The 24,150-nt window shown below is 37.8% G+C and overlaps 1 protein-coding gene across 2 annotated transcripts in view; it reads right to left on the bottom strand.

Moving 5' to 3' along the window:
- Window positions 1-1,537: 1,537 nt before the first annotated feature.
- LOC125455459 (kelch domain-containing protein 1) overlaps window positions 1,538-24,150 on the bottom strand; it is a 119,015-nt gene continuing 96,402 nt past the window's right edge. The window contains exons 10-13 of one of the 2 annotated variants that reach the window (XM_048537504.2): window positions 22,366-22,438; window positions 12,295-12,379; window positions 5,726-5,778; window positions 1,540-2,351 (exon numbers count right to left, since the gene is read on the bottom strand). In XM_048537504.2, the coding sequence (XP_048393461.1) occupies window positions 2,219-2,351; window positions 5,726-5,778; window positions 12,295-12,379; window positions 22,366-22,438 (344 nt within the window). In that variant the 3' untranslated portion in view covers window positions 1,540-2,218. Of the gene's footprint in view, window positions 2,352-5,725; window positions 5,779-12,294; window positions 12,380-22,365; window positions 22,439-24,150 lie in introns of both variants that reach the window. The other variant, XM_048537505.2, reaches the window with a different exon arrangement.

Below are 24,150 nucleotides of genomic sequence, written 5' to 3'. Positions count from 1 at the left end.
TCTCTGAATATTCAATCAATCAGGAAACAGTCAACAAATCCAGAATACATTAAAAAAAAATCACTTTGGCATCTTTTTAAAACAAAAAAATCAACTGCTATGAAATGTATAAATGCCTTAAGCAACATGCAGGCTTCCAAATGTCCTGTATCGCTAAGCTGACATGATTCAGTATACAATGAGATAACAACATGTAGAGCTGGATGAACACAGCAGGCTAAGCAGCATCAGAGGAGCAGGAAAGCTGACGTTTTGGACCTCTTGGTTCCTCTGCGTTCCTGCTCTTCTGATGCTGCTTGGCCTGCTGTGTTCATCCAGCTCTATACGTTGTTATCTCAGATTCTCCAGCATCTGCAGCTCCTACCAACTCTGATCCAGTATACAATGTTCAGTTAGCTTATTTTCTTTTTGTTACTGAATAATAAAAATTTTCTTTCAGGTTTATTTAGCCAATACTAAGCACTCACTTGTTCTGCTTATTGCTCATCAGGTTCTTTAAACTGGCTCCAAGTTGAATGGCATCTGAAATAACTCCACAAAGGTTGGTATCCCATCAGAGTCACCCTCTTTTATCACCTGCATAGAATATGACACGAACTCAGAGCCAGCTCCTAGGGTGAACTGCAGGCCTACTAGTAGTCATATACTTGCGACCCCACCTACACTTTTCTCATTGTGTATTAAGTGACTGGTGGGTTGAATCTCTTAAATGGCCACTAGACCATAAAAAACAGGAACCCAAGTAGGGCATTCACTGCCACTCGAGCCTGCTCTGCTATTCAATAGGATTATGGCTGACCTGACATTCCTTGCATTCACTTTCCCACGTTTTCCCCATAACCTTGATTCTCTTACTGTTAATTGGCTGCTGGTGGGCCTTATTTGGTGGCAAACCAAGAAGACCATCTATTAGACCTTCTCACCCAGTACTGAGTTGCTGAAATGGTGAGGGGCAAATGATATCTTTGAGGCCAACATCACCCAATTATTTGACCATTTTGGCATCTCCATGCAGGAGCAAGTTACACTGTACTAATTAGAAATCATAGGTAAACAATAATCAGCAAAGAACTGGTGAAAAACACCTTGAACTGGACACAATCAGCACTGAATTATTCTTGACAAAATGGGAAATGGAGAAGTTCAAAAAGGAAATTAATAGATAACAACAAAAGTCACAAAAATAGCATTATTTGGTCTCCATGTTCTGGCAAAGAACTGAAAATAATCATGCAAGGTGATGACACCTGTCCATTCAATTATTACATTCTGGGAGCATTCCAACTATTCAGAAAAGGAAATTGAACATTTATATGGCTCCTAATGATTTCAACTGAACTGGTAAAGAAATAGTTTTGCAAAATGGAAGTGTAAAAAAAATTTTTTAAATATTCTAACACTCAAACATGAAAGGAATTTGCTCCTTAAATATTGTGAAGCACAAAATCAACACGCTTCATGCCAGTTTTGAAATAAGAACAGTAAACAATTCACAAAACTTAAAATTTAATAGGACATACTGAATCTACAAATGTAATGAAATATAAATCATACAGGAATGCACAATACCCAAAATAAATTACGGTCAAATAGAGGAACAAGTCTCCTAGCACGGCTAATATTTTAAAAATTTTATTAATTTTAACAAAATTTGAGTAGAAGGTACTACAGTCTGTATTAACAATCAATAATCAGTCCCATATTTAGGACCAATACGTTAAAGAAGGAGGATCTGAGGCACCCCCAAAAGTCATTGTAATCCACGAACTGATCTTCTATCACTAAGAATAATCTCAACCTGTGAGCAACAAAGAATGACATCCGGACCATACCACTGAATAGAAAAATGGGTTCTCAGTACTTACCTAAAATCTACATTTTTCTTGGAGTATTATGCAAATTAAGGAGGTCTTGCTTTACTGGCTTATGTTTAAAAAAAAGCAATCACTATGGGTTTGTTATGTATAACAATTTATTTCCAAATATAGTCCCAGAATGATAAAAAAATGTATTAACATAGTAACTATGTTAATTAGTCTACAAAACTGAATAAAATATAGTACAACAGAACAACAATCACATTTATAATCAACCCAATTTGGGTTGCACATCTCAAATATTACATTTGCTCATCACAATGATGTATATTGTGAAATACTTCATTAAAAGTTATGTACGCAAACCTTCTTGAATTAAACTTGCAGTTTAAAATACATTATTATTTCTCCTGGTGTCCAGCTGAAAGCCAGAAAGTGATTTTCTTCTGCACTTGAGAAAACAATTGACGAGGTAACCAGGGAAGTTGATTTCGCAAAACTGTGGAATTTTTGGCAATGCAGTCTAAGCACAACCTACAAAGAAAAACAAAATACATCACACAACATAACCAAGCCTTCAAATCTATTATCTGGTCTATTTGAAAATTTGGTAATTAAATACAGTACATTACATTTTGTGGCAGAGCACATTTTTAGATTTTATAGATGCATCCTCAATCCAGTTTGCTCAAACTATCACTAAACTTCACCTTATTCAATTGTGAATTCAAGATAAAGAGTGTGGTACAAACTATGATCTTGTGCCAAGTCTTTTATATTTCCATTTCATGTCGACTTTACAAAGTCCTGTTCATGTATTTCAATGGGCTGCCCTTAAAAACGGAAGGATGATTTGGCCTGTCTGCCTCCTATTCCTCTCTCTCTCTCTCTCTCACATTATGTGTTGCTTTTCCTACAAAAGCAGAATTATCTATCAAATAGCAGACAGACATTGTGGACCACAATTTAGGAGAGTGGTCCAGGAAATGGCAGATGAAATTCAAATGAGCAAATGTGAGGTTTTGCACTTTGGAAAAAGAATACAGGCATGGGCTATTTTCTAAACGGTGAGAAAATTCGTAAAGCAGAAGTACAAAGTGATCTGGGAGTGTTGGTCCAGGATTCTCTAAAGGTTAACTTGCAGGTTGAGTGTGTGATTAAGAAAGCAAATGTAATGTTTGTCGTTTATCTCAAGAGGGTTGGAATATAAAAGCAGTGATGTGCTTCTGAGACTTTATAAAGCTCTAGTTAGGCCCCGTTTAGAATACTGTGTCCAATTTTGGGCCCCACACCTCAGGAAGGACATACTGGTGCTGGAGCATGTCCAGCAAAGATTCACACGGACGATCCCTGGAATGGTAGGTTTAATGCATAATGAACGGTTGAGGATCCTGGGATTGTATTCATTAGAGTTTAGAAGGTTATGGGGAGATCTAATAGAAACTTACAAGACAATGTATGGCTTAGTAAGGGTGGATGCTGGGAAGTTGTTTCCATTAGGTGGGGAGACTAGGACCCGTGGGCACAGCCTTAGAATTAGACGGGGTAAATTTAAAACGGAAATGAGGAGACATTTCTTCAGCCAGAGTGGTGGACCTGTGGAATTCATTGCCACAGAGTGCAGCGGAGGCCAGGACGGTAAATGTCTTCAAGGCAGAGATCGATAAATTCTTGATCTCACAAGGAAACAAGGGCTATGGGGAGAGTGCACGGAAGTAGAGTTGAAATGCCAATCAGCCATGATTAAATGGCGGCGTGGACGCGACAGGCCGAATGGCCTTACTTCCACTCCTATGTCTTATGGTCTTATATATACTTAAACACTTAACATTTTTGTACAATTTCAAAAGTCAGATATATGCTTCATGCATATATCATACATATGTGCTATTCTGTCCACAGAAATAATCGTTGGGGTTTGCCTATCAAGTTTCATTAAACTTCGATGCTGATCAAACAAAATGATATAAAGCCGACATTGCAGTCTAATTACAAACCACAGAAAAGTGTGCATGCAGTCTAATTACAAACCACAGAAAAGTGTGCAAAGTATACATAGATGAGAGAAATACAACAGTATTGATTATTGTGAAAGTATAAGATCAGAGTGTAATCCTCAGTGTTACCAATTCTGATTACTTCATTGGACTTCATTCCAACAAATGAGAAATCTACTTCATTGGTCAATTCTCATAGATCTCTCTGACTTTATAGCCACTTGGGAAAAAAGAATGATCTTGTGCTTGCTATACTTATAGTGCTTCTGACAACTTACCCTTCAAATACAGTCCCTGCTGCTAAACAGTTCCTTCAACTGCAGTCATTGCTAGGAGCCTCATTCAAAATTTCTCATCCTTTAAACTGGCCACATTTGACAAATGCAATGTGATAATCCTTGTGTGGCATATGCTGACAATAAACATGAGATGAATCCAGAACAATATGGTTCAAGAGTTCAAACAGGGAACTATGCAGGATTGGGCTGAAGCTGGAGTGTATGGACCAAATGAAAATCAGCTACAAATAATTTTAGAACAATACAATGCAGTGAGTTTAGTCAGTGGTGCATTCTCTAGTCAATAATACTTGACCTTCTGGTGAAAAGTTCATAAGTCCAGTAAAAAAAAGGAGCGGACACATCATGCTGGAATTCTACTTATTTTGTATGTCAAGTTCCTGATCTGAATTTTATTGATCTATTACATGCTTTTGTGCAGAATGAGGCAAATAACAACATTTCTCAACAGGTTTATTAGAAAATATCTGTGATTGCATGCTGTTTCCTAAAATGGGCTGCTTGACATTGAAATAAGTCAGTAGCCCATTTGTTGTAAATTGAAAGGCAATGAATAGAAAAACCGATCTGGGGTTGCACACATCACCTGTATTTCTATAGCGGAGTAGATGAGCAGCAGCATGCATTTCCATGCCTTTCTAAGGATATAGTGGCGGTAGAAGTTTGATTCATAACGGACACTGATAGGGGCCCTTCTGAAAGCAAAACCATGGTGAAACCCCTGCACAGCACTGCCAGTGACCATAGAAGTAACAAATATTAATTTCAAGCTGTTATTGTAATTATCAGTTCAGAAATAAATGAATAAAAACTGACAAGTGTAATTTACCCTCAAGCCTCTCAGTTCACACCTTCCCTATCTTCAACCAGTAGCAGCATGACGAAGTTCTCCAATTTAAGAGTATGGAATTCCCAACAGGTGTTGAGGTTGTGGATCACATCCACATGTTCCATTATGTAATGCTACTAATTATATAAAAATTCACTGACTCCATCTAATGGTGATCTTAAAAACAAATCCCAAGGCCAATAAACAAACTCAGATTGAATGAGTGCCAACAACATTTCAGGAAGTATGGAGCATCTATCTCAACAGTTTTGAGGAATCATGAGCAGAAAAGATATGAAAACCATCCAAGTGCTTAGGACAAATGTTTAGAAGGTTCTAAATTTCAATTTCTGTAAACAATTGTTTCAGACAGAAAATCCTAAACATTACTACTGTCCAACCTCTGGTGGAATCTAGTGCTGGAGTTATCAAACTCATCCACTGTCTTCAGCACCAGGTTCTGTCCAGTTTTGCACCCATATATTACTAGACAATTATTGCGCTAAGAATTTCTCATTACCTTCCTCAACTTTATTTGATATCTTAAAATTTTAACTAACAGATACAATGGGTTCGTAAGTTCCCAGAAGTAAACTACTCAACATTTCACTGCTGCGCTTGTTCAAAATAAAATTCTAAGCTCTCGCTCTCACATACTCTGAATGTTGACATGCTTTGAAATAAAAGACTATAATTTACCCTTTTCAAAATCGAACATGGTTAACATTAACTGATGATTTTATAAACAAAATATAAAGTCAAAGGAAATTTTAACGTATTTACCTGAAGAGTGAATAGGGTTGTGTTTGAAAGATAAGCACATCATTACAGTGGCCCTAGGTTAAAAAAAAGCAGAAGCAAGCCACATAACATACCACCATCCAATGATGTGAACTAACAACAATTTAATAAAACTACATTGCCTGATACTTTGATATAAACATAAATAAATGCTATATTTTTATTTAAATCAATTACCCATATATGTTCTAATTTCTCCAAATAAAATAAAATAAACTGAGAGTTTAGTCTGAGGCAATAGTGGAATTGAAATGAAAACAAAGTGTTGGAAAACCTCAGCAGGTTTCAGTGTCTGTAGAATGACAGAGTTCATGTTTCAAGTCCAATATGATTCTTCTTTGTGACAGAAATAAATTAGTTTACAGTTATATTCTGTATAGTTACACAATTTTGTTTCAAAACGTTACTAAAAATGTGGGATTGCAAAAAAGAAACAAAAATTTGGTTTTGAAGCCCAAAAATGCACTATTTTGTCACTTAGAAACATTTCAAATTAGTTTTTCACAGATTTCCAATTATGAAATCAAAGTAAAATTCTTTATTTAACTCAAGATGATCAGATAAACCAAGATCAGTGGTAGAAAATTTCAATGAACAAGACAGAAATTATTTTCCATTTCTAACAATTAAAAACAAATTTGTAGGCAATAATATTGCATTAATCCACAACATTGTTTTCTTGCTACATGATTCATGCACATATTCTGAATTTCAACTTTTTTTTTAAATTCACTCATGGGATGTGGCCATCACTGGCTGGCCAAAACTGCCTAGCCCAAGTTGCCATTGAAAGGTGGTAATGAACGTTTTCTTGAACCACTGCAGCCCGTGCTATGGTAGACTCTCACCTGGGAGGGAATTCCAGGATTTTGACCCAGCAACAGTATAGGAGCATCAATATATTTCCAAGTTAGGGTGATAACTGACTGGGGGAGGGCGGGGGGAGACAGAGACAGAGAGAGAGAGAGACACACACAGAGAAAGAGAGACAGACAGACAGACAGAGAGAGAGAGAGAGAGAAATGCACTAAGTGTTGTTCTCACGTAACTGCTGGCCTCGAGTTTTCAAGTGTTGGTTTGGAAGATACAATGCAAGCACCTGCGGGGAATTTTGCTGTCCACCTTGCGCATAGTACATACTGCTGCTATTACGTGTCAGTCATGGACGGAGTGGGCGTGGACCCAACCAAGTGGGCTGCTTTGTCCCAGATAGCGTCAAGGTTCTTGAGTGCTGTTGGAGTTGCACTTACCCAGACTAGTGGAGAGTATTTCATTGTACCTTATAGATGATGGATAGGCTCAGGGTCAGGAGTTGAGTTACTCGCTGCAGTGTTCCTAGAATTTGACGTGCTCTTGTAGCTACTGTATTTATATGTTGAATACAGTTGAGTTTTTGGTAAATGGAAACCCCTAGCATGTTGAAAGTGAGGGATTCAGTGATAGTAATGCCAATGGTTGTCATGGGGCGATAGTCTGATTTTCTTTTATTGGAGATGGTCATTCCCTCGCATTTGTGTGGCATGAATGTTACTTGCTACATTTCAGCCAAGCCCCATTTCTGAAGAAGGGTCTAGGCCCAAAACATCAGCTTTCCTACTCCTCTGATGCTGCTTGGCCTGCTGCGTTCATCCAGCTCTACACCCTGTTATCCAGGATACTGACCAGTTTTTGCTGCATTTGAACATGGACTGCTTCAGTATCTGGGAGTCATCAATGTCCAATGTTCAGCATTACTCATCGGTGAAAATTTCCATTTCTGACCTTATGATGAAGGGAAGGTCATTCGTGAAACAGATGAAAATCACTGGGCCTAGGTCTCAACCCTGAGGAACTCCTGTTGAGATGTCCTGAAGCTCAGAAACTGACTTCCAACATCCAAAATCCATTTTCACCTCATCTCTAGAATTCAGTTCTTTTGCCCATACCGAACTAAGGCTTGATCAGGTCAGGAGCTGAGTGGCCATGGCGGTACTCAAACTGGGCATCAGCGTTCAGGTTACTGCTGACCAGGTACAGTTTAATAGCATTATTGATGACAACTTCCAAACTCCACAGTTTTCACATACATGATCAAATCAGAATCAAATGAGTTATTACAGAGTGCAACAAGCACCAATGCTGCTGATGAGACAGTTTATGGAAGAAAAAGAATTTCAGTTTTTCTTAAACATGAATACTGTGTTGTGGTCATTTTTATGAGCGTGCTGAAAGTGTGATGTTCAGCATGTAGCCTTCTATGCAGTATTCACATATTTAGTATTGTGACCCAGGAATGGGACCATATAATCCTGACGTAATGAAAGTTGAAATACTAAGCACACGCTACAGGCATCAAATGAATGTACAATATAACACATATAAATCAAATCTCACGTTTATTCAACTGACTATAGAACTCTATCTAAAAGAATAATACATCTAATCTTCACTAATAACCTGATTTACTTTTCTCAATCAGTTCTTTGCTTACTCCGACTGGCAGTTCATGCATTATATCCATGTCCTTTGCTCCCTCTGGTTGCTGGAGGTCAGTCAGCTCAGCTCGAGGATATCTCTGCAGGATCATACCCTTGGGCCAACCATCTTCCGCTGCTTCATCAATGAACGTCCCTCCATCATTAGGTCATAAGTGGGGACGTTCACTGATGATTGCACAATTTTCAGAATCAGTCACAGGCCGCATCAGTGTCTGAGGAGTTAAGTCCAAACCAGCAAAATCTGGATAACCAGCTTTGGGGTAACAAGTGGCAAGTAACATTCACAATACACAAATGCCAGGCATGACTATCTGTAACAGCAGAGAATCTAGCCATCTCCTCTTGATAATCAATTGCATTACCACCACTGACACCCTACCATCAACATCCTGGTTACTCCCATCATCCAGAAACTGAACTGGAGATGCCACATAAAAACTACGGCTAAAAGAGCAGGTCAGAGGCATTGAATCCTACTGTTTAGAACACACCTCTTGACTTCCTAAAGTCTCTCAACCACCCACAAGAAATCAGAAACACATTGAATACTCCCCACATGCTTTGATCACTGCAGCTCTAACAACACATCCAGAACAAAGCTTAATTGACAACACGTTCACTCCCTCCACCACCAACACTCAGCACATACCATCTACAAGATGTAATGCAGAAATTCACAAGGGCCCTTAGATGGCACTTTTCAGCTTGTATTAAAAAAAATTATGAGGGGTGGAAGTTTTTTTCACGCTCACATATGTCATGTTCAGAAATTTGCCAGTGAATCTATTACAACCTCGCTTTCCACCTGAAGTCAGCCTCAAGCAACCACAAAACACTGGAGCAGAATTAGGCCATTCAGTCTATCGAGACTGCTCTGTGATTCAATCATGGCTGATATGTTTCTCAACCTCATTCTCTAGCCTTCTCCCTGTAACCTTGCTCACCTTACTAATCAAGAACCTATCTTTCTCTTGTCTTAAATACACTCAACGGCTCAGACTCCACAGCCTTCTGGGGCAATGAATTCTACAGAATCATCAACTTCTGGTTGCTCAAATTCCTCCTTATCTCAGTTCTAAAGGTCGCCCCTTCACTCTGAGGCTATGCCCTCGGGTCATAATCTCTTCCGCTAGTGGAAGCATCTTCTCCACATCCATTCTACCCAGGCCTTTCAGTATTCTGTAAGTTACAATCAGATACACCTCTCATCCTTCCAAACTTCATTAAAGTGCATATCCAGAGTCCTCAAATGCTCTTCATATGACAAGCCCTACATTCCCGGAATCATTCTTGTAAATCTCCTCTGACTACCAATTCCAGCACATCCCTCCTTAGGCACAGGCTAAAATCTGGTCACGATATTCCTAATATTGTCTGACCAGAGCCTTGTACAATCTAAGGAGTACTTCCCTGCTCTTCTATTCTAGCCTGCTCGATATGAATACAAATATTGCATTTTCCTTCCTTACTGTCAACTGAACTTACATCTTAACCTTAACAGAATCCAGAAGCAGGACTCCTAAATCCCTTCCTGTTCGAGTGCTGAAGCCTATCTTCATTTAAAAATAGTCTACACCTCTATTCTTCCTACCAAAGTGCATAACCTCACACTTCCCCACACTGTATTCCATTTGCCATTTCCATGCCCACTCTCTAGCCTGTTCAAGACCTTCTGCAGCCTCTCCACTTCCTCAACACTATATGTCCCTCCTCCTATCTTTGTGTCACCTGCAAACTTGCAACAATGTCCTCAGTTCCTTTGTTTAGATCATTTATATATAATGTGAATAGTTGCAGTGCATCACCAACTTAAAATGAATATGGCAAATTGGTTTACTGAGCATGTATAAAAACTATCTTTTTATATTTATATTTTTTATTGTGGATTGAAATGGGGAAAGGACAGTTTTAGAAACCAAGGGTTGTTGGAAAGATTACTTTTTTTTTATATAAGCAAATTACCTGATATTCTTTGTAAGTGCTATTTACATTGTAGTTTGTTCAAGCAACAGGCATGGCTACTATAGATGAGCTCTATAAAACCCTGGTGAGACCACACTTGGAATACTGTGTCCAGTTCTGGTCGCCCTATTATAGGAAAGATGTGGAGGCTTTGGAGAGGGTGCAAAAGAGGTTTACCAGGATGCTGCCTGGACTGGAGGGCTTGTCTTACGAGGAGAGGTTGACTGAGCTCGGACTTTGCTCTCTGGAGAGAAGGAGGAAGTGAGGTGACCTGATTGAGATGTACAAGGTAATGAGAGGCATGGATAGAGTCAATAGCCAGAGACTTTTCCACACGGCAGAACTGACTGCCACGAGGGGTCACAGTTTTAAGGTGTTAGGAGGAAGGTATAGAGGAGACGTCAGAGGGAGGTTCTTAACCCAGAGTTGGGAGCGCAAGGAATAGTTTGCCAGTGGTAGTCGTGGAAGCGGAGTCATTAGTGACATTTAAGCAACTGCTGGGCATGCAAATGGACAGCAGTGAATTGAGGGGAACGTAGGTTAGGTTATTTTATTTTTGGATTACGATTATTCCAGGCACAACATCATGGGCCGAAGGGCCTGTACTGTGCTGTACTTTTCTATGTTCTATGAAGTCAGGGAGTGTGTTTATATGGTGATTTCTTCAGTAACAAAAAGCTGATTGGTCTGTGGAGTGGCGACTAATTGTCAGTTACAATGGATTTCGGCCTGCTAACAACCATGCGATTGGCTTCCAGGTAACTGAACAGCTTTGTGGGTGTGAATGCCTAGGTAAAATCTATTGAACCTGTGGAAAACAAGGAACTTTCCTTTCCTCTGCAGTAAAAACAAACTTCAAAACTGCAGAAAGCCTGATTATTTTGCCTCATCAGTTGCTATAAGCTGTGGCTTTTAATCAATAAGTCAGTGACTTTAAAATTGTCAGCCTGTCAACCAGTGTTTCCTGCAAGCAAGTGAAGCACCTAGAGAAAGAAGTTTAAGAAGCAGTAGGTCCTGACAAGCATGGATGCTAATCTCAGCAAATTCCAAGGATAAGGACCATTGAATTACCTTCCCGATCTTTTTCTCTACTCACTACATAAATGAAAAAAAAACACATGCATGTAGGGGAAGTTTTAATTTGGGGTCAGAATCTTAACTATAAGAATTAAATGTCAATGGTTCATTATTGTTTATCTGTAGCTATTTATTTGTAATAATGATAATGTGTGTGTTAAGTACACCAACTGGTATGCAATTTCAGTAAACCTTGGTCTAATAAAGATAAATTTGGGGAACTTTGGGAACATCTGTAATATCTTTTATCTGTTATGACTCTGGGAATATCAGGTTTCCAACTTGCTACGTCAGTGAGTTATAATACCTAGTGTAAAAGATTTTGCTCATTGTTTCCACATCAGGTAGATTGTGAGTTATAACAATCCACAAACTGTGTCACCTAGCTTTAATAGCTATCTCCCAAGATTGTATGTTAAAACGGGGCAATGGCATTCTCCTCAAATCCCTGTTATAGTTAAAAAGTTAGAGATTTTTCTTGGTAGGACTTTTTTTTCATTTTCATTTCTTATTCCAAGAAGAATCCATGATGGATATATTGTTTTAAATACACGTTGAAAACTGTGGCGAGTAACTTAGCATTCATTTAGGCTCTAATAAAAGGATAGCCATCTAAAACACCATAATCTGTCTTCTCATTACATGCACTGACTTATTTTGATAACAAGATGATGACAGATAATTGAGAATAGGCAGTAGGATTATTGAATGACGGAGCAACCTTAAGAGACCGAGTCTTCTATTCTTCTTCTATTTCATATGTTGTATGATTTGCCAAACACATGTTTGTATTTCAATTGCCAGCCTTTGTAGTATTTACCTTTTACTTCTGTAGATGTTGAATTTGGAACAAACAATCATTAACAATGAACAACATCCAGAATTCAAACAACCAGGGTTCAAGGTATCTCAGAAGCTATTGCACAACTGGAAGTCATTTGTACTGCCGTGATGCACATTTTTTCACCCAGTTTTACCTCCATTACATTAAAACCAAAATATCTGGGAAAAAAGTCAATTATTTAGCATACTTACAGAATCATAGGAAAGTAAATCATCCTTGCTCCCACCAAACACCATCACTTCATACTCCTTTCCTAGACAGGCTGTATGCCACAACCTGCAGAGTTTTTCAACATTAAATATATTACTCTACAGTAGTTACATATAACCATTTATTTAATTCATTGTTTCAAGATCCAAAACAATACTCAAATTTGTTTCATGCCCAGCAAAATATTTTGACATTTTACGTGTTTTTTTTAAGAGGCTGGCAGTAATAGTGACTATTTCCTCACTTTAGCCATAAAATAATAATTTTCCAAAAGGTTGAATAAAAAAGTCAAATGTTAATGTGCATTTTCTCAAATAAATATTAAACCTCCACCATTCACTTTATCCAAAAAATTTCTGCATTCTCCATACACTCAATCTAAAACCTGTATGTATCCTATGAAAATTCTGAGAGTTTTGAACACACATTCACCACATCTGTTTCTCAGTTTTAGCACTGTGTTAAAAATGTGACAGAACATTACCTTTCATGATATTATAAAACACTGAATTTTGTCTGCGAAATGCAGTGTTTTAAAGAAGTGAACAGAAGTTACTCACTTTTTTTGCTCATCCTAAAAAGAAAGTAATTGCTACATAGCAGTGTGCCATATGTGTGAAATAATCAGAGTGGTCTACTCCTTGAAGGAATTTTAGCTTGATTGTAAATGAATAATCCCTCTTATGGCCACAAAAGAACACCCTAGTTGCTATCCTTAGTCCTTTCAACCAAAGATGGCAGAACTTGGTATTCCACACTCTGCTTACAACATTAAGAAAGTTAACCTCTCTGGGGTTATGATGTTTAAGAGGAAAACCATCACTTTAATCAGAATTGCCTATTTAGCAATCAGCACAGGTGCATCCTGCAAAGGACAACCAAATTCAGTCAGCATTTGACCTAAGAAGATTAAGTCTGAAGGTTCATTGTCCATTAAGAAGAATTCTTAAATTTTTGTTGTTTCTTTTAACCAGATCTAGAAGACAGTTTTTGAATAAGATTAGGAAAAGAATACAGAAAATCAAACCCTCAACGCACCTTAGAATTTGGAGTTTTTGTTAATTATTTCAAAACAGCCCAAAAGCTAAAGACTTCTTTCGCCTCACAGCCAAATTCAAGTATTTCTAAGCCCCCAAAATGTATACAGCATACAACAGATTTATCTCCTTCTTTCGTTTCGAAAGGTAGTTCAAAAGCCATGAAGAAGTTTAAGTGAGGCATAGGCCACAAAAAAACACATAGGAAAATGTACAGATGGAAGCCCACAACTTTTAGTTGTAGCAGAACCTGTGATGACCCCGAAGCATACAGTGAATAAACCGCAGCCTAAACTATTTAAGTGACTGCTGCACATGCACATGGACAGCAGTGAATTGAGGGGAATGTAGGTTAGGTTATTTTAGTTTTGGATTAGGATTATTCCACAGCACAACATCGTGGGCCGAAGGGCCTGTACTGTGCTGCACCTTTCTATGTTCTAAACTGGCGTACAAGTCCTACTGCTCCCTCAGGGAAAATATTGGAGCAGTTTCAGCAAAGGGAGTAGCAATGCTGGACATTGCCAGTCTTCCTTTCTATCTAGTAGCCATAATATGGCATGATATGGTCTCATAATTCTCAACATTTAAGTCTATTCTGCTGGACTCATCTAAGGAGTAAATCTCATTCAATGTGCAGACTAGCACAACAGTCACTGCAAGCTGCCAAACCAATACAGGGCAGTAGATTTTTTTTTAAATCAATCTGTTCAGAGATGTTACTACACACCTCTAGAGAAGGTGGGACTTGAATCCAGGCCTCCTGCTCCAAGATGCTACAGTGCACCACTGGAACCCCTACAATACAGAACAGTATTCAGGCCACAAGGATCAACCAGTCAATCACTATTTTTTAAAAAAACACATCTAAAAAGACGCCAGGCAGTGTCAACACTCAGTCAGCACTCCAAGGCAGCCACTGCTGACTTGGGAGCTCACAACTCCACAATTTCAGCTGACTGGTCCACTGCAGGTTCCAACCCAGAGTTTAGGAAACTCTGCTCTAAAGGCTGCTATTAAATTAACCTACCATCATCCCTTGTTCTAATATGCACAATGCATCAACTACAGCGACTTTTCCTTCACAAGTAAATATTCCAAGTATTTTGCAGTACTGTATATTCTAACCAGAAAAATAACAATAAATAAAAGGCCAAAGAACATTTATCGTCTACTGCAAGTACCTAAAAGAGAAAATAATCAGTAGTTCAATCTGGAACAAATTGTTCAGCACAGCAATGAGATGCCATGAGTGCCAGTGAGACAACAGAACTAGCGCTTGAGAAAACATGCAAATAAAAAGTAAAAATCTGGATTAAAGGCTAAAAATAATACTCATTGCTTTGAAATCTGTTATGTTACATAATAGATTTTTCAATATTGGTTAGTGTGCATCTGGCCACTTGTATGGAAGCATTTTGTCCAAGAAACTGCATGTGATGAGTGGAAGACGATCCACATTAACTTACGTAGCACAATTCCCAGCACCTGGTTCAAGATTATTTTCTTTATAAAAGTAACCAAGACTAGCAGAACGAAGTCAGACCAGTGAGTAGGTAAATATAGTACTTTTTTCTCCAGAAGTTGCCATCAATTAAGATTGGTTTGTTTGATTAACAAACCCTTCTTTAATTAGATCTGGAAGTAGATATGATTTTTTAAATAAAATTTTCCTCAATTTCCAAGTCATGCTTATTCATGGCACAAGAGTGTGATCTGCTTAACTGTGTTTGCAAATTCAATTGCTTGACCAAATGATGGTACCGCTTTCCATCATAAAGAAGTTGATTTCTAACAGTCTCAATTGCAAATACCTGACCATGAATAAATGCAGATCACCTTTGGAAAAAATGGCACTCTGGCATGGCCACTGCAGGAAACTTCCAGAAGATTCTGAAGTTGTATGTATAAGAATAATTACTCAAGAGGAAGTAATTAGGAGCACTAACATGTCAGCAGTGACAGAAATTAATGTTGAGGAAAGGCAACTGGTATTATAATGGCATGAGAGAAAACGCTTTTCTGTGATTTGGTGTCACAAATGGTCTGTTGCCTCCTGAAGCTAAAATAAAGGACATAATAGAGTGGACAGGGAAGATTCATGAAAGGAGGGAGGCCAACCTGAAATTATGGTTCATGCTGAAATTAAGATGCAAGAACAAGATTGAAAAAAGAATTCAGGGTTATATTAAAAATAACTATAGATGCCATGGGCTACACCAGCTAAGGAAAATTGCAAAGAAATACACGGCCAGGCAGATGATGTTCAGATTCTGTACGTTTGTTACAAATTTATTTTTTAAGCATGATAAAGTCAAGCTGACAAGAGACAAACCTGGAATTGACAGGGTAGACGCAGATCTCCTTCGGAATGAGTCTAGGGCCAGTCGGCATTATCTCAGAATAGGTGTTCACACATTTAAGACAGAGATGAGGAGAAGCAATTTCTTCTCTCAGAAGGTAGTGATTCTGTGGAATTCTTTACTACATAGGGATGTCAAGTCTAATTAGGTACTTTCAAAAGGAACATAAAACTAGGAAGAGTAGGACATTTAGCCCTTTGAGTCTTCTATGTCAATTCAATGTAATTATTGTTGATCATCTCTCTCAATGCCCCATACCTCTTAATGCCTTTAAAATCTAAAATTATATATTCCTCTATTCTTGAATGTATTCAGTGATATGGCCATCACAGTCTTCTGCAATCTAGAATTTCACAAGATCACCATGCTTTGCAGAAGAAATTTTTCCCCATCTCAGTTCTAAACTGCTTACCCTATACTCTGAGACTGTAAACCCCTGATTCTCAACTGCCCAACAAGGGAAAACATCCTGCCTGCATCTAATCTGTCCAGCCTTGTTAGAATTTTAAGTTTCCATCAGTTTCTCTTCCATGCTTCTAATCTCTAGTGAATAAAGGACCAGTCAAACCCAAACACTCCTCACAGGACAGTACTAGCATCTCCCACTATCAACCTAGTGACATGCCGCTGCGCACTCTCTAAGAGAAGCATATCCTTTCTTAGGCAAGGAGACCAAAACTGCACACAATATTCCAGGTGTGTTATCACCAAGGCTGAGATGGACAAAATTTTAATCAGTAAGGGGATGAAGGCTAATGGAGAAATGGTGGGGAAAATAACTATAGATGCCATGGGCTACACCAACTAAGGAAAACTGCAAAGAAATACACGGCCAGGCAGATGATGTTCAGATTCTGTACGTTTGCATTATCAGATCAGCCATTACTTCACTTAATACTTCGAGCTGACTGACCTATTTCTTCTCCAGCATCTTATGATCAGTTCAAAACATCAGCAATTTTTTCCAGTTTTATTGTTTATGTTCATTTAGTATATAGTAACACAATTTTCAGTTTTTCAATAAAGTGAATAGATGAGTGACTAAATTGTATACATGGATATATCATGAACATATCTGTTGTAAGATTTGTTCCCCCTCCAACTGGCATATCAAAATGTTCCACTGTTTTCGGTATTTAGTAATTGTGGTATTTGTAACTAGATTGAAGACATCGGTGATTCCATCTTTGGAGTTCTGTGTACAGTTCTGCTCACTCCACTATAAGAAGGATATTATTATAAGAAGGTTCAGGGTGTTGCCGGAATTGGGAGGTTTGAGTTACAAGGGTAGACTCGGATGTTTTTCCATTGGTGTGCAGGAGGTTGGGGCAATACATAAAGTGAATAGCAAAGGTCTACTCTCTAGGGTAGGGGAGTTCAAAACTAGAAGGCCTTTTTTTTTAAAAAGGAGAGAGGAGAAATATTTAAAAGGGATCCGAAGGGCAACGTTTTCACAGAGAGGGTGGTTTGTTACATGGAATGACCTGCCAGAGGAAGCAATAGATGCAGATACAGTTAGAACATTTAAGGGACTTTTGGATAGGTACAAGAAGAGGAAAACTTGAGAGGGATATGGGCTGAATGCAGGCAAGTAGAACTAGTTTAGTTTGGTAAGCTTCGTCAGCATGGACAAGTTGGATCGAAGGGTCTGTTTCTGTGCTGTATGACTCCGAGTAAATACTGAAATTCTGTCCACCATCAGAATGGGAAAACCTTGGCATTATAATTGTGTAAAATAAATGCCCTACATAAGAAGCCTTAGGAAACGGAAGAATAATTATAGCCTGACCTATTTCTCTCAACGTATTCCAATTACCATACACAAAATAATTTTCAGAGCCAGGCTTTCTGCATAACACCAGCAGAAACAAACGACTAAAATGATACATAATGATTAAGTTTATAGGTAGACTGATGACCTCTCAAATTCCCATTCACCTTGATAAGGATCTCATTATTACCATATTATCAAAATGGAATTTCTCATTTTGAGTAAGTGTAGTCAGCAAATCAGTTCAAAAGATCGAAATTAAAATGAGCTTATTTACTACAAAGAATATCTCTCTATCAGGTTTCTTTTTTTAAAAAATTGAACAGGTACACCAAATGTGCTCCCACTCGCCTCAGCCGTTGACTAGGGAGTAAAAAGAATCAGCCCAAGCGTTTACTTTTGGTAAACATTTAATGATTCCTGCTGTAAAGCACATATGTGGATTTGGATGAGGGAACGATCTAGCTTGCGTAAGACATCCTTTACAGTTTAGGCTCATTTGGTTTTAAGAATGAAAGATCAGGATAACTTAAGACTTCAGAACTGACGATTAGGGAGAAAAGAATAAAATACATTCAGGAACTGTAACTTTATTTTCAGCAAATGTCCCCTTAACAATATAACTTCTGCAGGGTGTTTTGCAGAAAAACTGAAGTCATATGTTTCAGAATGTTATTGTTAGGCCTCAAATATTCATTTTCTTCATAGTTTTCCTCGTAACATTGGGATGTGACTGCTACTAACATTATGCTTACCAATGGAAGTATTTTTCTGCAAATTCCTTAAAATGCGAGATTGGAACCAAATCTGGTATATTAGACCCTATAGATCAATACCACTTCAGACTTAGCACCAAATCTCAGTTCGTGGACTACACCTGCAGTCTTGGGAACTCTTACAGGTGATTTTTATCAATTCCTTCTGAACATGTGAAGTAGATGAAGACTTAATTCTCAGAAAAGGTAACTCAGGGCAACCCTTTTGCTATGATGCCATTATGACAAACAGACTGAGAAAAGGAGGGTCCGTGATCAATCCTTGTCTAAATTCTGCTGTTTTTAAATAGAATCAATGCCATTATTTCAAGTTTGGATGGCTTTACTGAACTGAAAGATTTTGGTTCTTCAATATTGCTGAAATTTAATTCTTATGTGAATCACAATGAAGAAAGCAAACTAGTCTAGAACAAAAGGATTCTTTCAATAGTTGCGAAATTTTAAACTTATCCAGAACAGACATTTACAAGGACGAGGGTAAATGGCAAAGCCAGTAGTAAGAACTGATTCATGTTACAATAATAGTTCTTCATTGGAAAGCAAAAAATTGTCTCTGGAGGAGAATAATTATGTGGGTAGGAAAATTATGTTAATTTTGATTATAGGATACTTTGTATGAAATTGCCCCATCATAGTACAAAGCATGTCCGTCATTTGTGAGGAATTAACAAATTATGTAATTCTACTGAATCAGGCTATTTTTCCAGTTGTGACATAAAATAGAACAAAATATCATCCGTATGAATCAAGTGGCACGATTGTCCGACTTTAATCATTCTAAAGCTGAATTTGTCATTCTGACCATATAATATATAATAGGTTTAAGTTTTAACACCTTTACTGCCAAAACAAAAAAAACTGTTTTCAAACACATTTTTGACATTTACATGAAGTTCTAAGTTAAGGGTTCTAACAGGGAAAGATACAATTATGACATTCCTTTCTTATTACAAACTAAATCTAGCAATATGAAGCTTTCTATATGCAACATTAGATCTAGTAACAAAAACAGAAATTGCTGGAGATGCTCAGTTCTGAGGAAGGGTTATTGGACCTGAAATGTTAATTCTTATTTCTCTTCACAGATGCTGCCAGGATGCTAAGCTTTCCCAGCAATTTCGGTTTTTGCATCTGATTTCCAGCATCCGCAGTTCTTTTTATTAGATCTACTGAAGCCCTGTTCAATTCATTTTTTCTGATAATCTGGCAAAGTAAAATAATCTAAGCAATATAACCAGGTAATATAATCCGAAAGCATGCATTGCACTCTTAACTGATCTGCTACAACAATCACCCTACTTTAACTACACGTATTTACTATTATAATTTTTCCCACCTTGTAGTGATCTACGAAGCAGTCTACATTTCTTTGCCCTGCACTCTGCATCTGCCTTTGCTTTCCTCACCTCATCAAAACCTTTGTCTCATGACTTGCTGCTGGTAAACTCCTGCCTGGTCTGCTTCATCGTAGAACATGGAGTAGACTTTCCTGACTCGAGCTTGTTGAAATCCTAGCTTGCAACCTGATGCTTTTTTTTGTACAGACTGTAACAGTGCTCTATTACGCTTGGTAGCTGCTAATCTAAAACGGTGCAAAATGTCACTGCTGTACCTAGTATAAATTCTATTACAGAATGTTTCAATTATTCATTCAGATAATAAGACTGGAATTTTTAATAAAAGCCAAACCGCAATGTAAAAATACTCAATTGTACAGCACATACAGAAACTATAATTACAAAGTTAAACATGCTAGGGCTGCATTTACAACAATAATTATTAAAACTGGCAAAGTAAACAACACCCTCTATCAACATTAATAAAGATACAAAAATCAAACTGTAGAAATATGCACAGTTCATCAAGTACTGCTCTAATTTAAACACCCAATCTGCAAACAAGTATTTAGTGCAATTTTTTCAGGGGAATATCTAGCTTGATTTTTTTTGTACTTGCGAATTAAGTTAAAACATGCATTTTGCACCAGTACTAAGCAATTGGATGTTTTTGACATGATCTTAATCTAGTGTATCATTCAGTATGAATAAATTCCTCTGATTGGAAAAATGGGAGAATGTGTTTTTGTTAAAAAGATACAAAATTAAATGCCAAATGAAATGGTATTCTCAGAAATTGAACATTTCAAAGATACCCATTCACGTAAGCTTAATAATGGATCACTGTTTCTGTACAATCAGTCACTCTCCCATTAATAAACAATTCAGGTCGTAATATAAAAGAAAAACGTGAGTCAAGAATTTTCACCAAGATTGGGGAATTATCGTGAAGACATTCAGCTTCAAACTCATGCCCTGTTCATTGTTTGTTTTACATATGTTTTAAATATGTGTGATATATTAATATATTAAAATAATATGTAGTAACTTTGGTTCCTTCAACATTTCTAGTAATATAGTGATAATCTCTTCAAATCATTTTTGCTACTCCTAACTCAAAAGATGAAGTAGATTTGTAACTGGTTACTAAGTTAACTGATTTTCAGCTGTCTGATGAAGATTTTTAATCTAATAATTGAAAAACATTACAATCTGAAATTTCATTTAACTCTGCCATGTAGCAAACTTTGACATCTCACTATATACATGACCAACTACAAAACTATATCATCTTCTTCAGTACTAAAGCAGCTGATGCTGTCTAACCTAAACTGTGGTTAGCAGATGGGAGGGAAATCTAAAAGCAGTACTGGGAGAAATGCTACATTTCCTTTGTTGCATTGAGTTGAAGGTCAAATAGCATGATCTCTCGCATTTATTACTAAAAGAAATACATTTCCAAATTAGTGCAAATAGATACTTCTTGAAAAAAATGTTTTTAATGCAATGGTGGCTTTTTGCTTATCGATTTTCCACACAAAATAAACAGATGCTGTTTGAACATTTATGGATTATGACTAAATGCTGAATTTCGTGTATGAACAGAAAATTTGCACTATTCCAAATTCCTCGACTTTAGGAAAATTGTTTTTGATGCGAGACATATACTTCAACTTACTTACCCTCAGGTTAAATGTTTTAAAATTAGAAAAAACAGATTAGTGGATTAATAATTGGATAACAGGAACAAAACTAACCACCCAGTCAAAACAAAACACAAATTCTGCAGATATTTCTGTGTTTATGTCACCAGTTCTGTCAAAATAGAATCAGGCAAGGCCTCTAACTAAGGGGAAAATTCTGTAGCTTGTTCTTAAGGCTTGACCAATGTTACCGTAAAACATTAGTTAAGTACGCATGAGTAGCTGAATAACAAATCTTTCAGATTTATTTTCTTCTGTGGGAAGCATTTGTTCACTATTTCTTCATAAAAATATGACGGAATTCAGTGAGATACACAGAAGAAAATACAGCTTGCATCCAGACACCCTAACAGAGTGCCAAGGCAAGGAATCTAATAAACACTTGAAATGAATTGGTCAAAATAGTGATTAACTGATTAGTCTCAATTAAAACAGTTGGATTATAGAAGGTGAAATTAAATCTAAATTAATTAATTGAAAAAACTTGAAGTTAAATATTTTAATAGATTTAAATCAAATATATTCATTCACTGTTGTCTTATATTCTTTAAAAGAATATCTGACATTAGTCTAGCACTTAGGAAGGGGCACTGATCATCTCCCCTTATCCTTTCTTAACCATCTAGAAATTTAGAAAACCACAAAGTTATTTTTCAAATTCCAGAAACGATGCTTTCTCTGACCTATAGGAGATAAATGCATCTTTCATTTGGTACATTTCACTGTTTGAAATTGTCTTTGTTGTACTTTTTCCTCAACTATTTCAAGTAATTGTGTTTCTGGTCAGTGCACCTTTAGTGTTAGACACTCTACAGAAGATATAAATAAAATTGCCCATTTGTTACAATGTATATATTTACACACACACACATATATATATTATATATATATATGAATTGACATAAATGTTACCTTCATAGTCTTCTTGTACCTGTCCACTGCCTACATATTCAAATATGGCTAAATCTGAGAAAATCTTATTAAATAATAGAAGTTACTGAATATTGTTTATGTACACTATAAACAGTTTTGTATTCTTCAGTAGAAACTCTGCCTTCTTTTTACCTTGGTCTATTCCTAGGACAGTGTTCTAACTGCCTCCATTCGGCAGCTCCAACATTGTATATCCATGCATCACCTGGAAGAAATAAGGGACATTACTATTCACTTAAAGCTGAAGGCTATTAATAATTTACAACTGGAACTGGAACTGGAAGAGATAGATTATCTACATCTCAGTGCAATCATTTTTGCTTAGCTGGGAATGAGATTTTACATACCATTCAAAGGGATTAGATATTTATTCCCCTTCAAGTGTATCTTTGGTAGATAAGAACATAATGGTGCCCAACCCACCACCTTCCCACCTACCCCAAGCTCACCCCTATAATATGGAGGGTAAGTGGGTGCAAAAATCAGCAGACACACGGTAGTGATTGGAACCAGATTTTTCACTGGCTACGAAGTCATCGATTGGGGTTGTTGGCCTGGGCGTATCAGGAAATTCCTGGCTGACTAATAGGGAAAGTGCAAATGATTGATTTTGAGCTGGCTGGCTATAACCAGTGTGCTGTGTACCAGTAAATAAAGGATGACTTGGTGATTGGGGAAAAAAAAGAATACAACAAGGGGATAAGAATTTCTTCAGTGCAAGTGACAGACTGAGCAGGGTAGCTACATCCACTGTACTGTGTGCAAATAAATAAAGGGTGACTTGGTGATGGGGTACCAGCCTCTGTGCAGTTAATTCAGTGGCAACAAGAGAAAACAGGACGTCCCTGAAGAACATTCACTTGCTCCTCTAATCCTGAGATGCTATCGGTTTTATTTGGCTTTTAAAGAATCGGGGGAAATCTGTATCAGGATTTTTGACGAGACTGAGTCGACTGGCAAAGGCATGTGATTTCGGGTTAACACTGAATGAGCTGCTGACAGACCATTTGGTTTGTTGGGATTAATGATGTAACAAAGCAGAAGCACTTACTAGCTGAAGCCCAGCTAGATTTCAAACAGGCAGTACAACTGGCATTATCATTAGAAAATGCAGCAAGTGCAGAATGGGAGCTACAGGGCACCCCAATGTAAGTGGAGTCCACCTCTCCGACTGAGTTTGGAGAACACCACTTGAGTGTAGGCAATCACAGAGCCTTACGCAGGGCATATACTAAACAGAAGGACCCCAGGCCTGTCCACAGAAGAACCCACAACAAAGCCAAGCCTTGGCCAAATGGCTAGAGGTTTTTCAGCATCTGGGTCAGCAAGCCATTGAAGTTGCTGCTGGTAGGTGGACTCAAGACAGTAAAGGAATCCTACAAGGCCTGACTTGAGTAAGAAAACTCGTAAGCCAGCATCCAGGAGAGAGCACATCTTGGAAAATCAGGAAGCTGGAGAAAGAAGGAATCATCAAACCAGGGCATTTGCAGAATGGGCAGCACTATACAAAGTGACGGTGAAGCCTGTTGGCTTGATTTGCCTTTGTGGGGATTTTAAGAAAATGGTCAACCGCTTCTTACAGCTGAATGAATATCTCATCCCTCGCATAGCGGGCTTGCATGCTAAGGTCACAGGAGGGCTATCCTTTATGGTCACCTTTGGTATGAAAAGTTCCACCAGTACCTTATATGGATGGGAATTTGTCATAATGACAGATCACAATCCCTGCTAGGAAGACCACAGCAGTGCCACCCAAAGCTTCCAGCAGAATTCAGCATTGGGCACTTATTCTCGGCACATAGAAGGACAACACCACCGCCCAGGAAGCTAATGTGGATACCTTGAGCTGCCTCCCACTGGCATACACTCTTCTGGTGGTCCCCCCGCCACTGCCCCGGAAGATTCCATTTGGTTTTG

This window comes from Stegostoma tigrinum, chromosome 10, assembly GCF_030684315.1.
Source record: "Stegostoma tigrinum isolate sSteTig4 chromosome 10, sSteTig4.hap1, whole genome shotgun sequence".
Classification (NCBI taxonomy): domain Eukaryota; kingdom Metazoa; phylum Chordata; class Chondrichthyes; order Orectolobiformes; family Stegostomatidae; genus Stegostoma; species Stegostoma tigrinum.
Note: the sequence above shows the minus strand (reverse complement) of the source record. Positions and strands in the feature narration are given on the sequence as shown.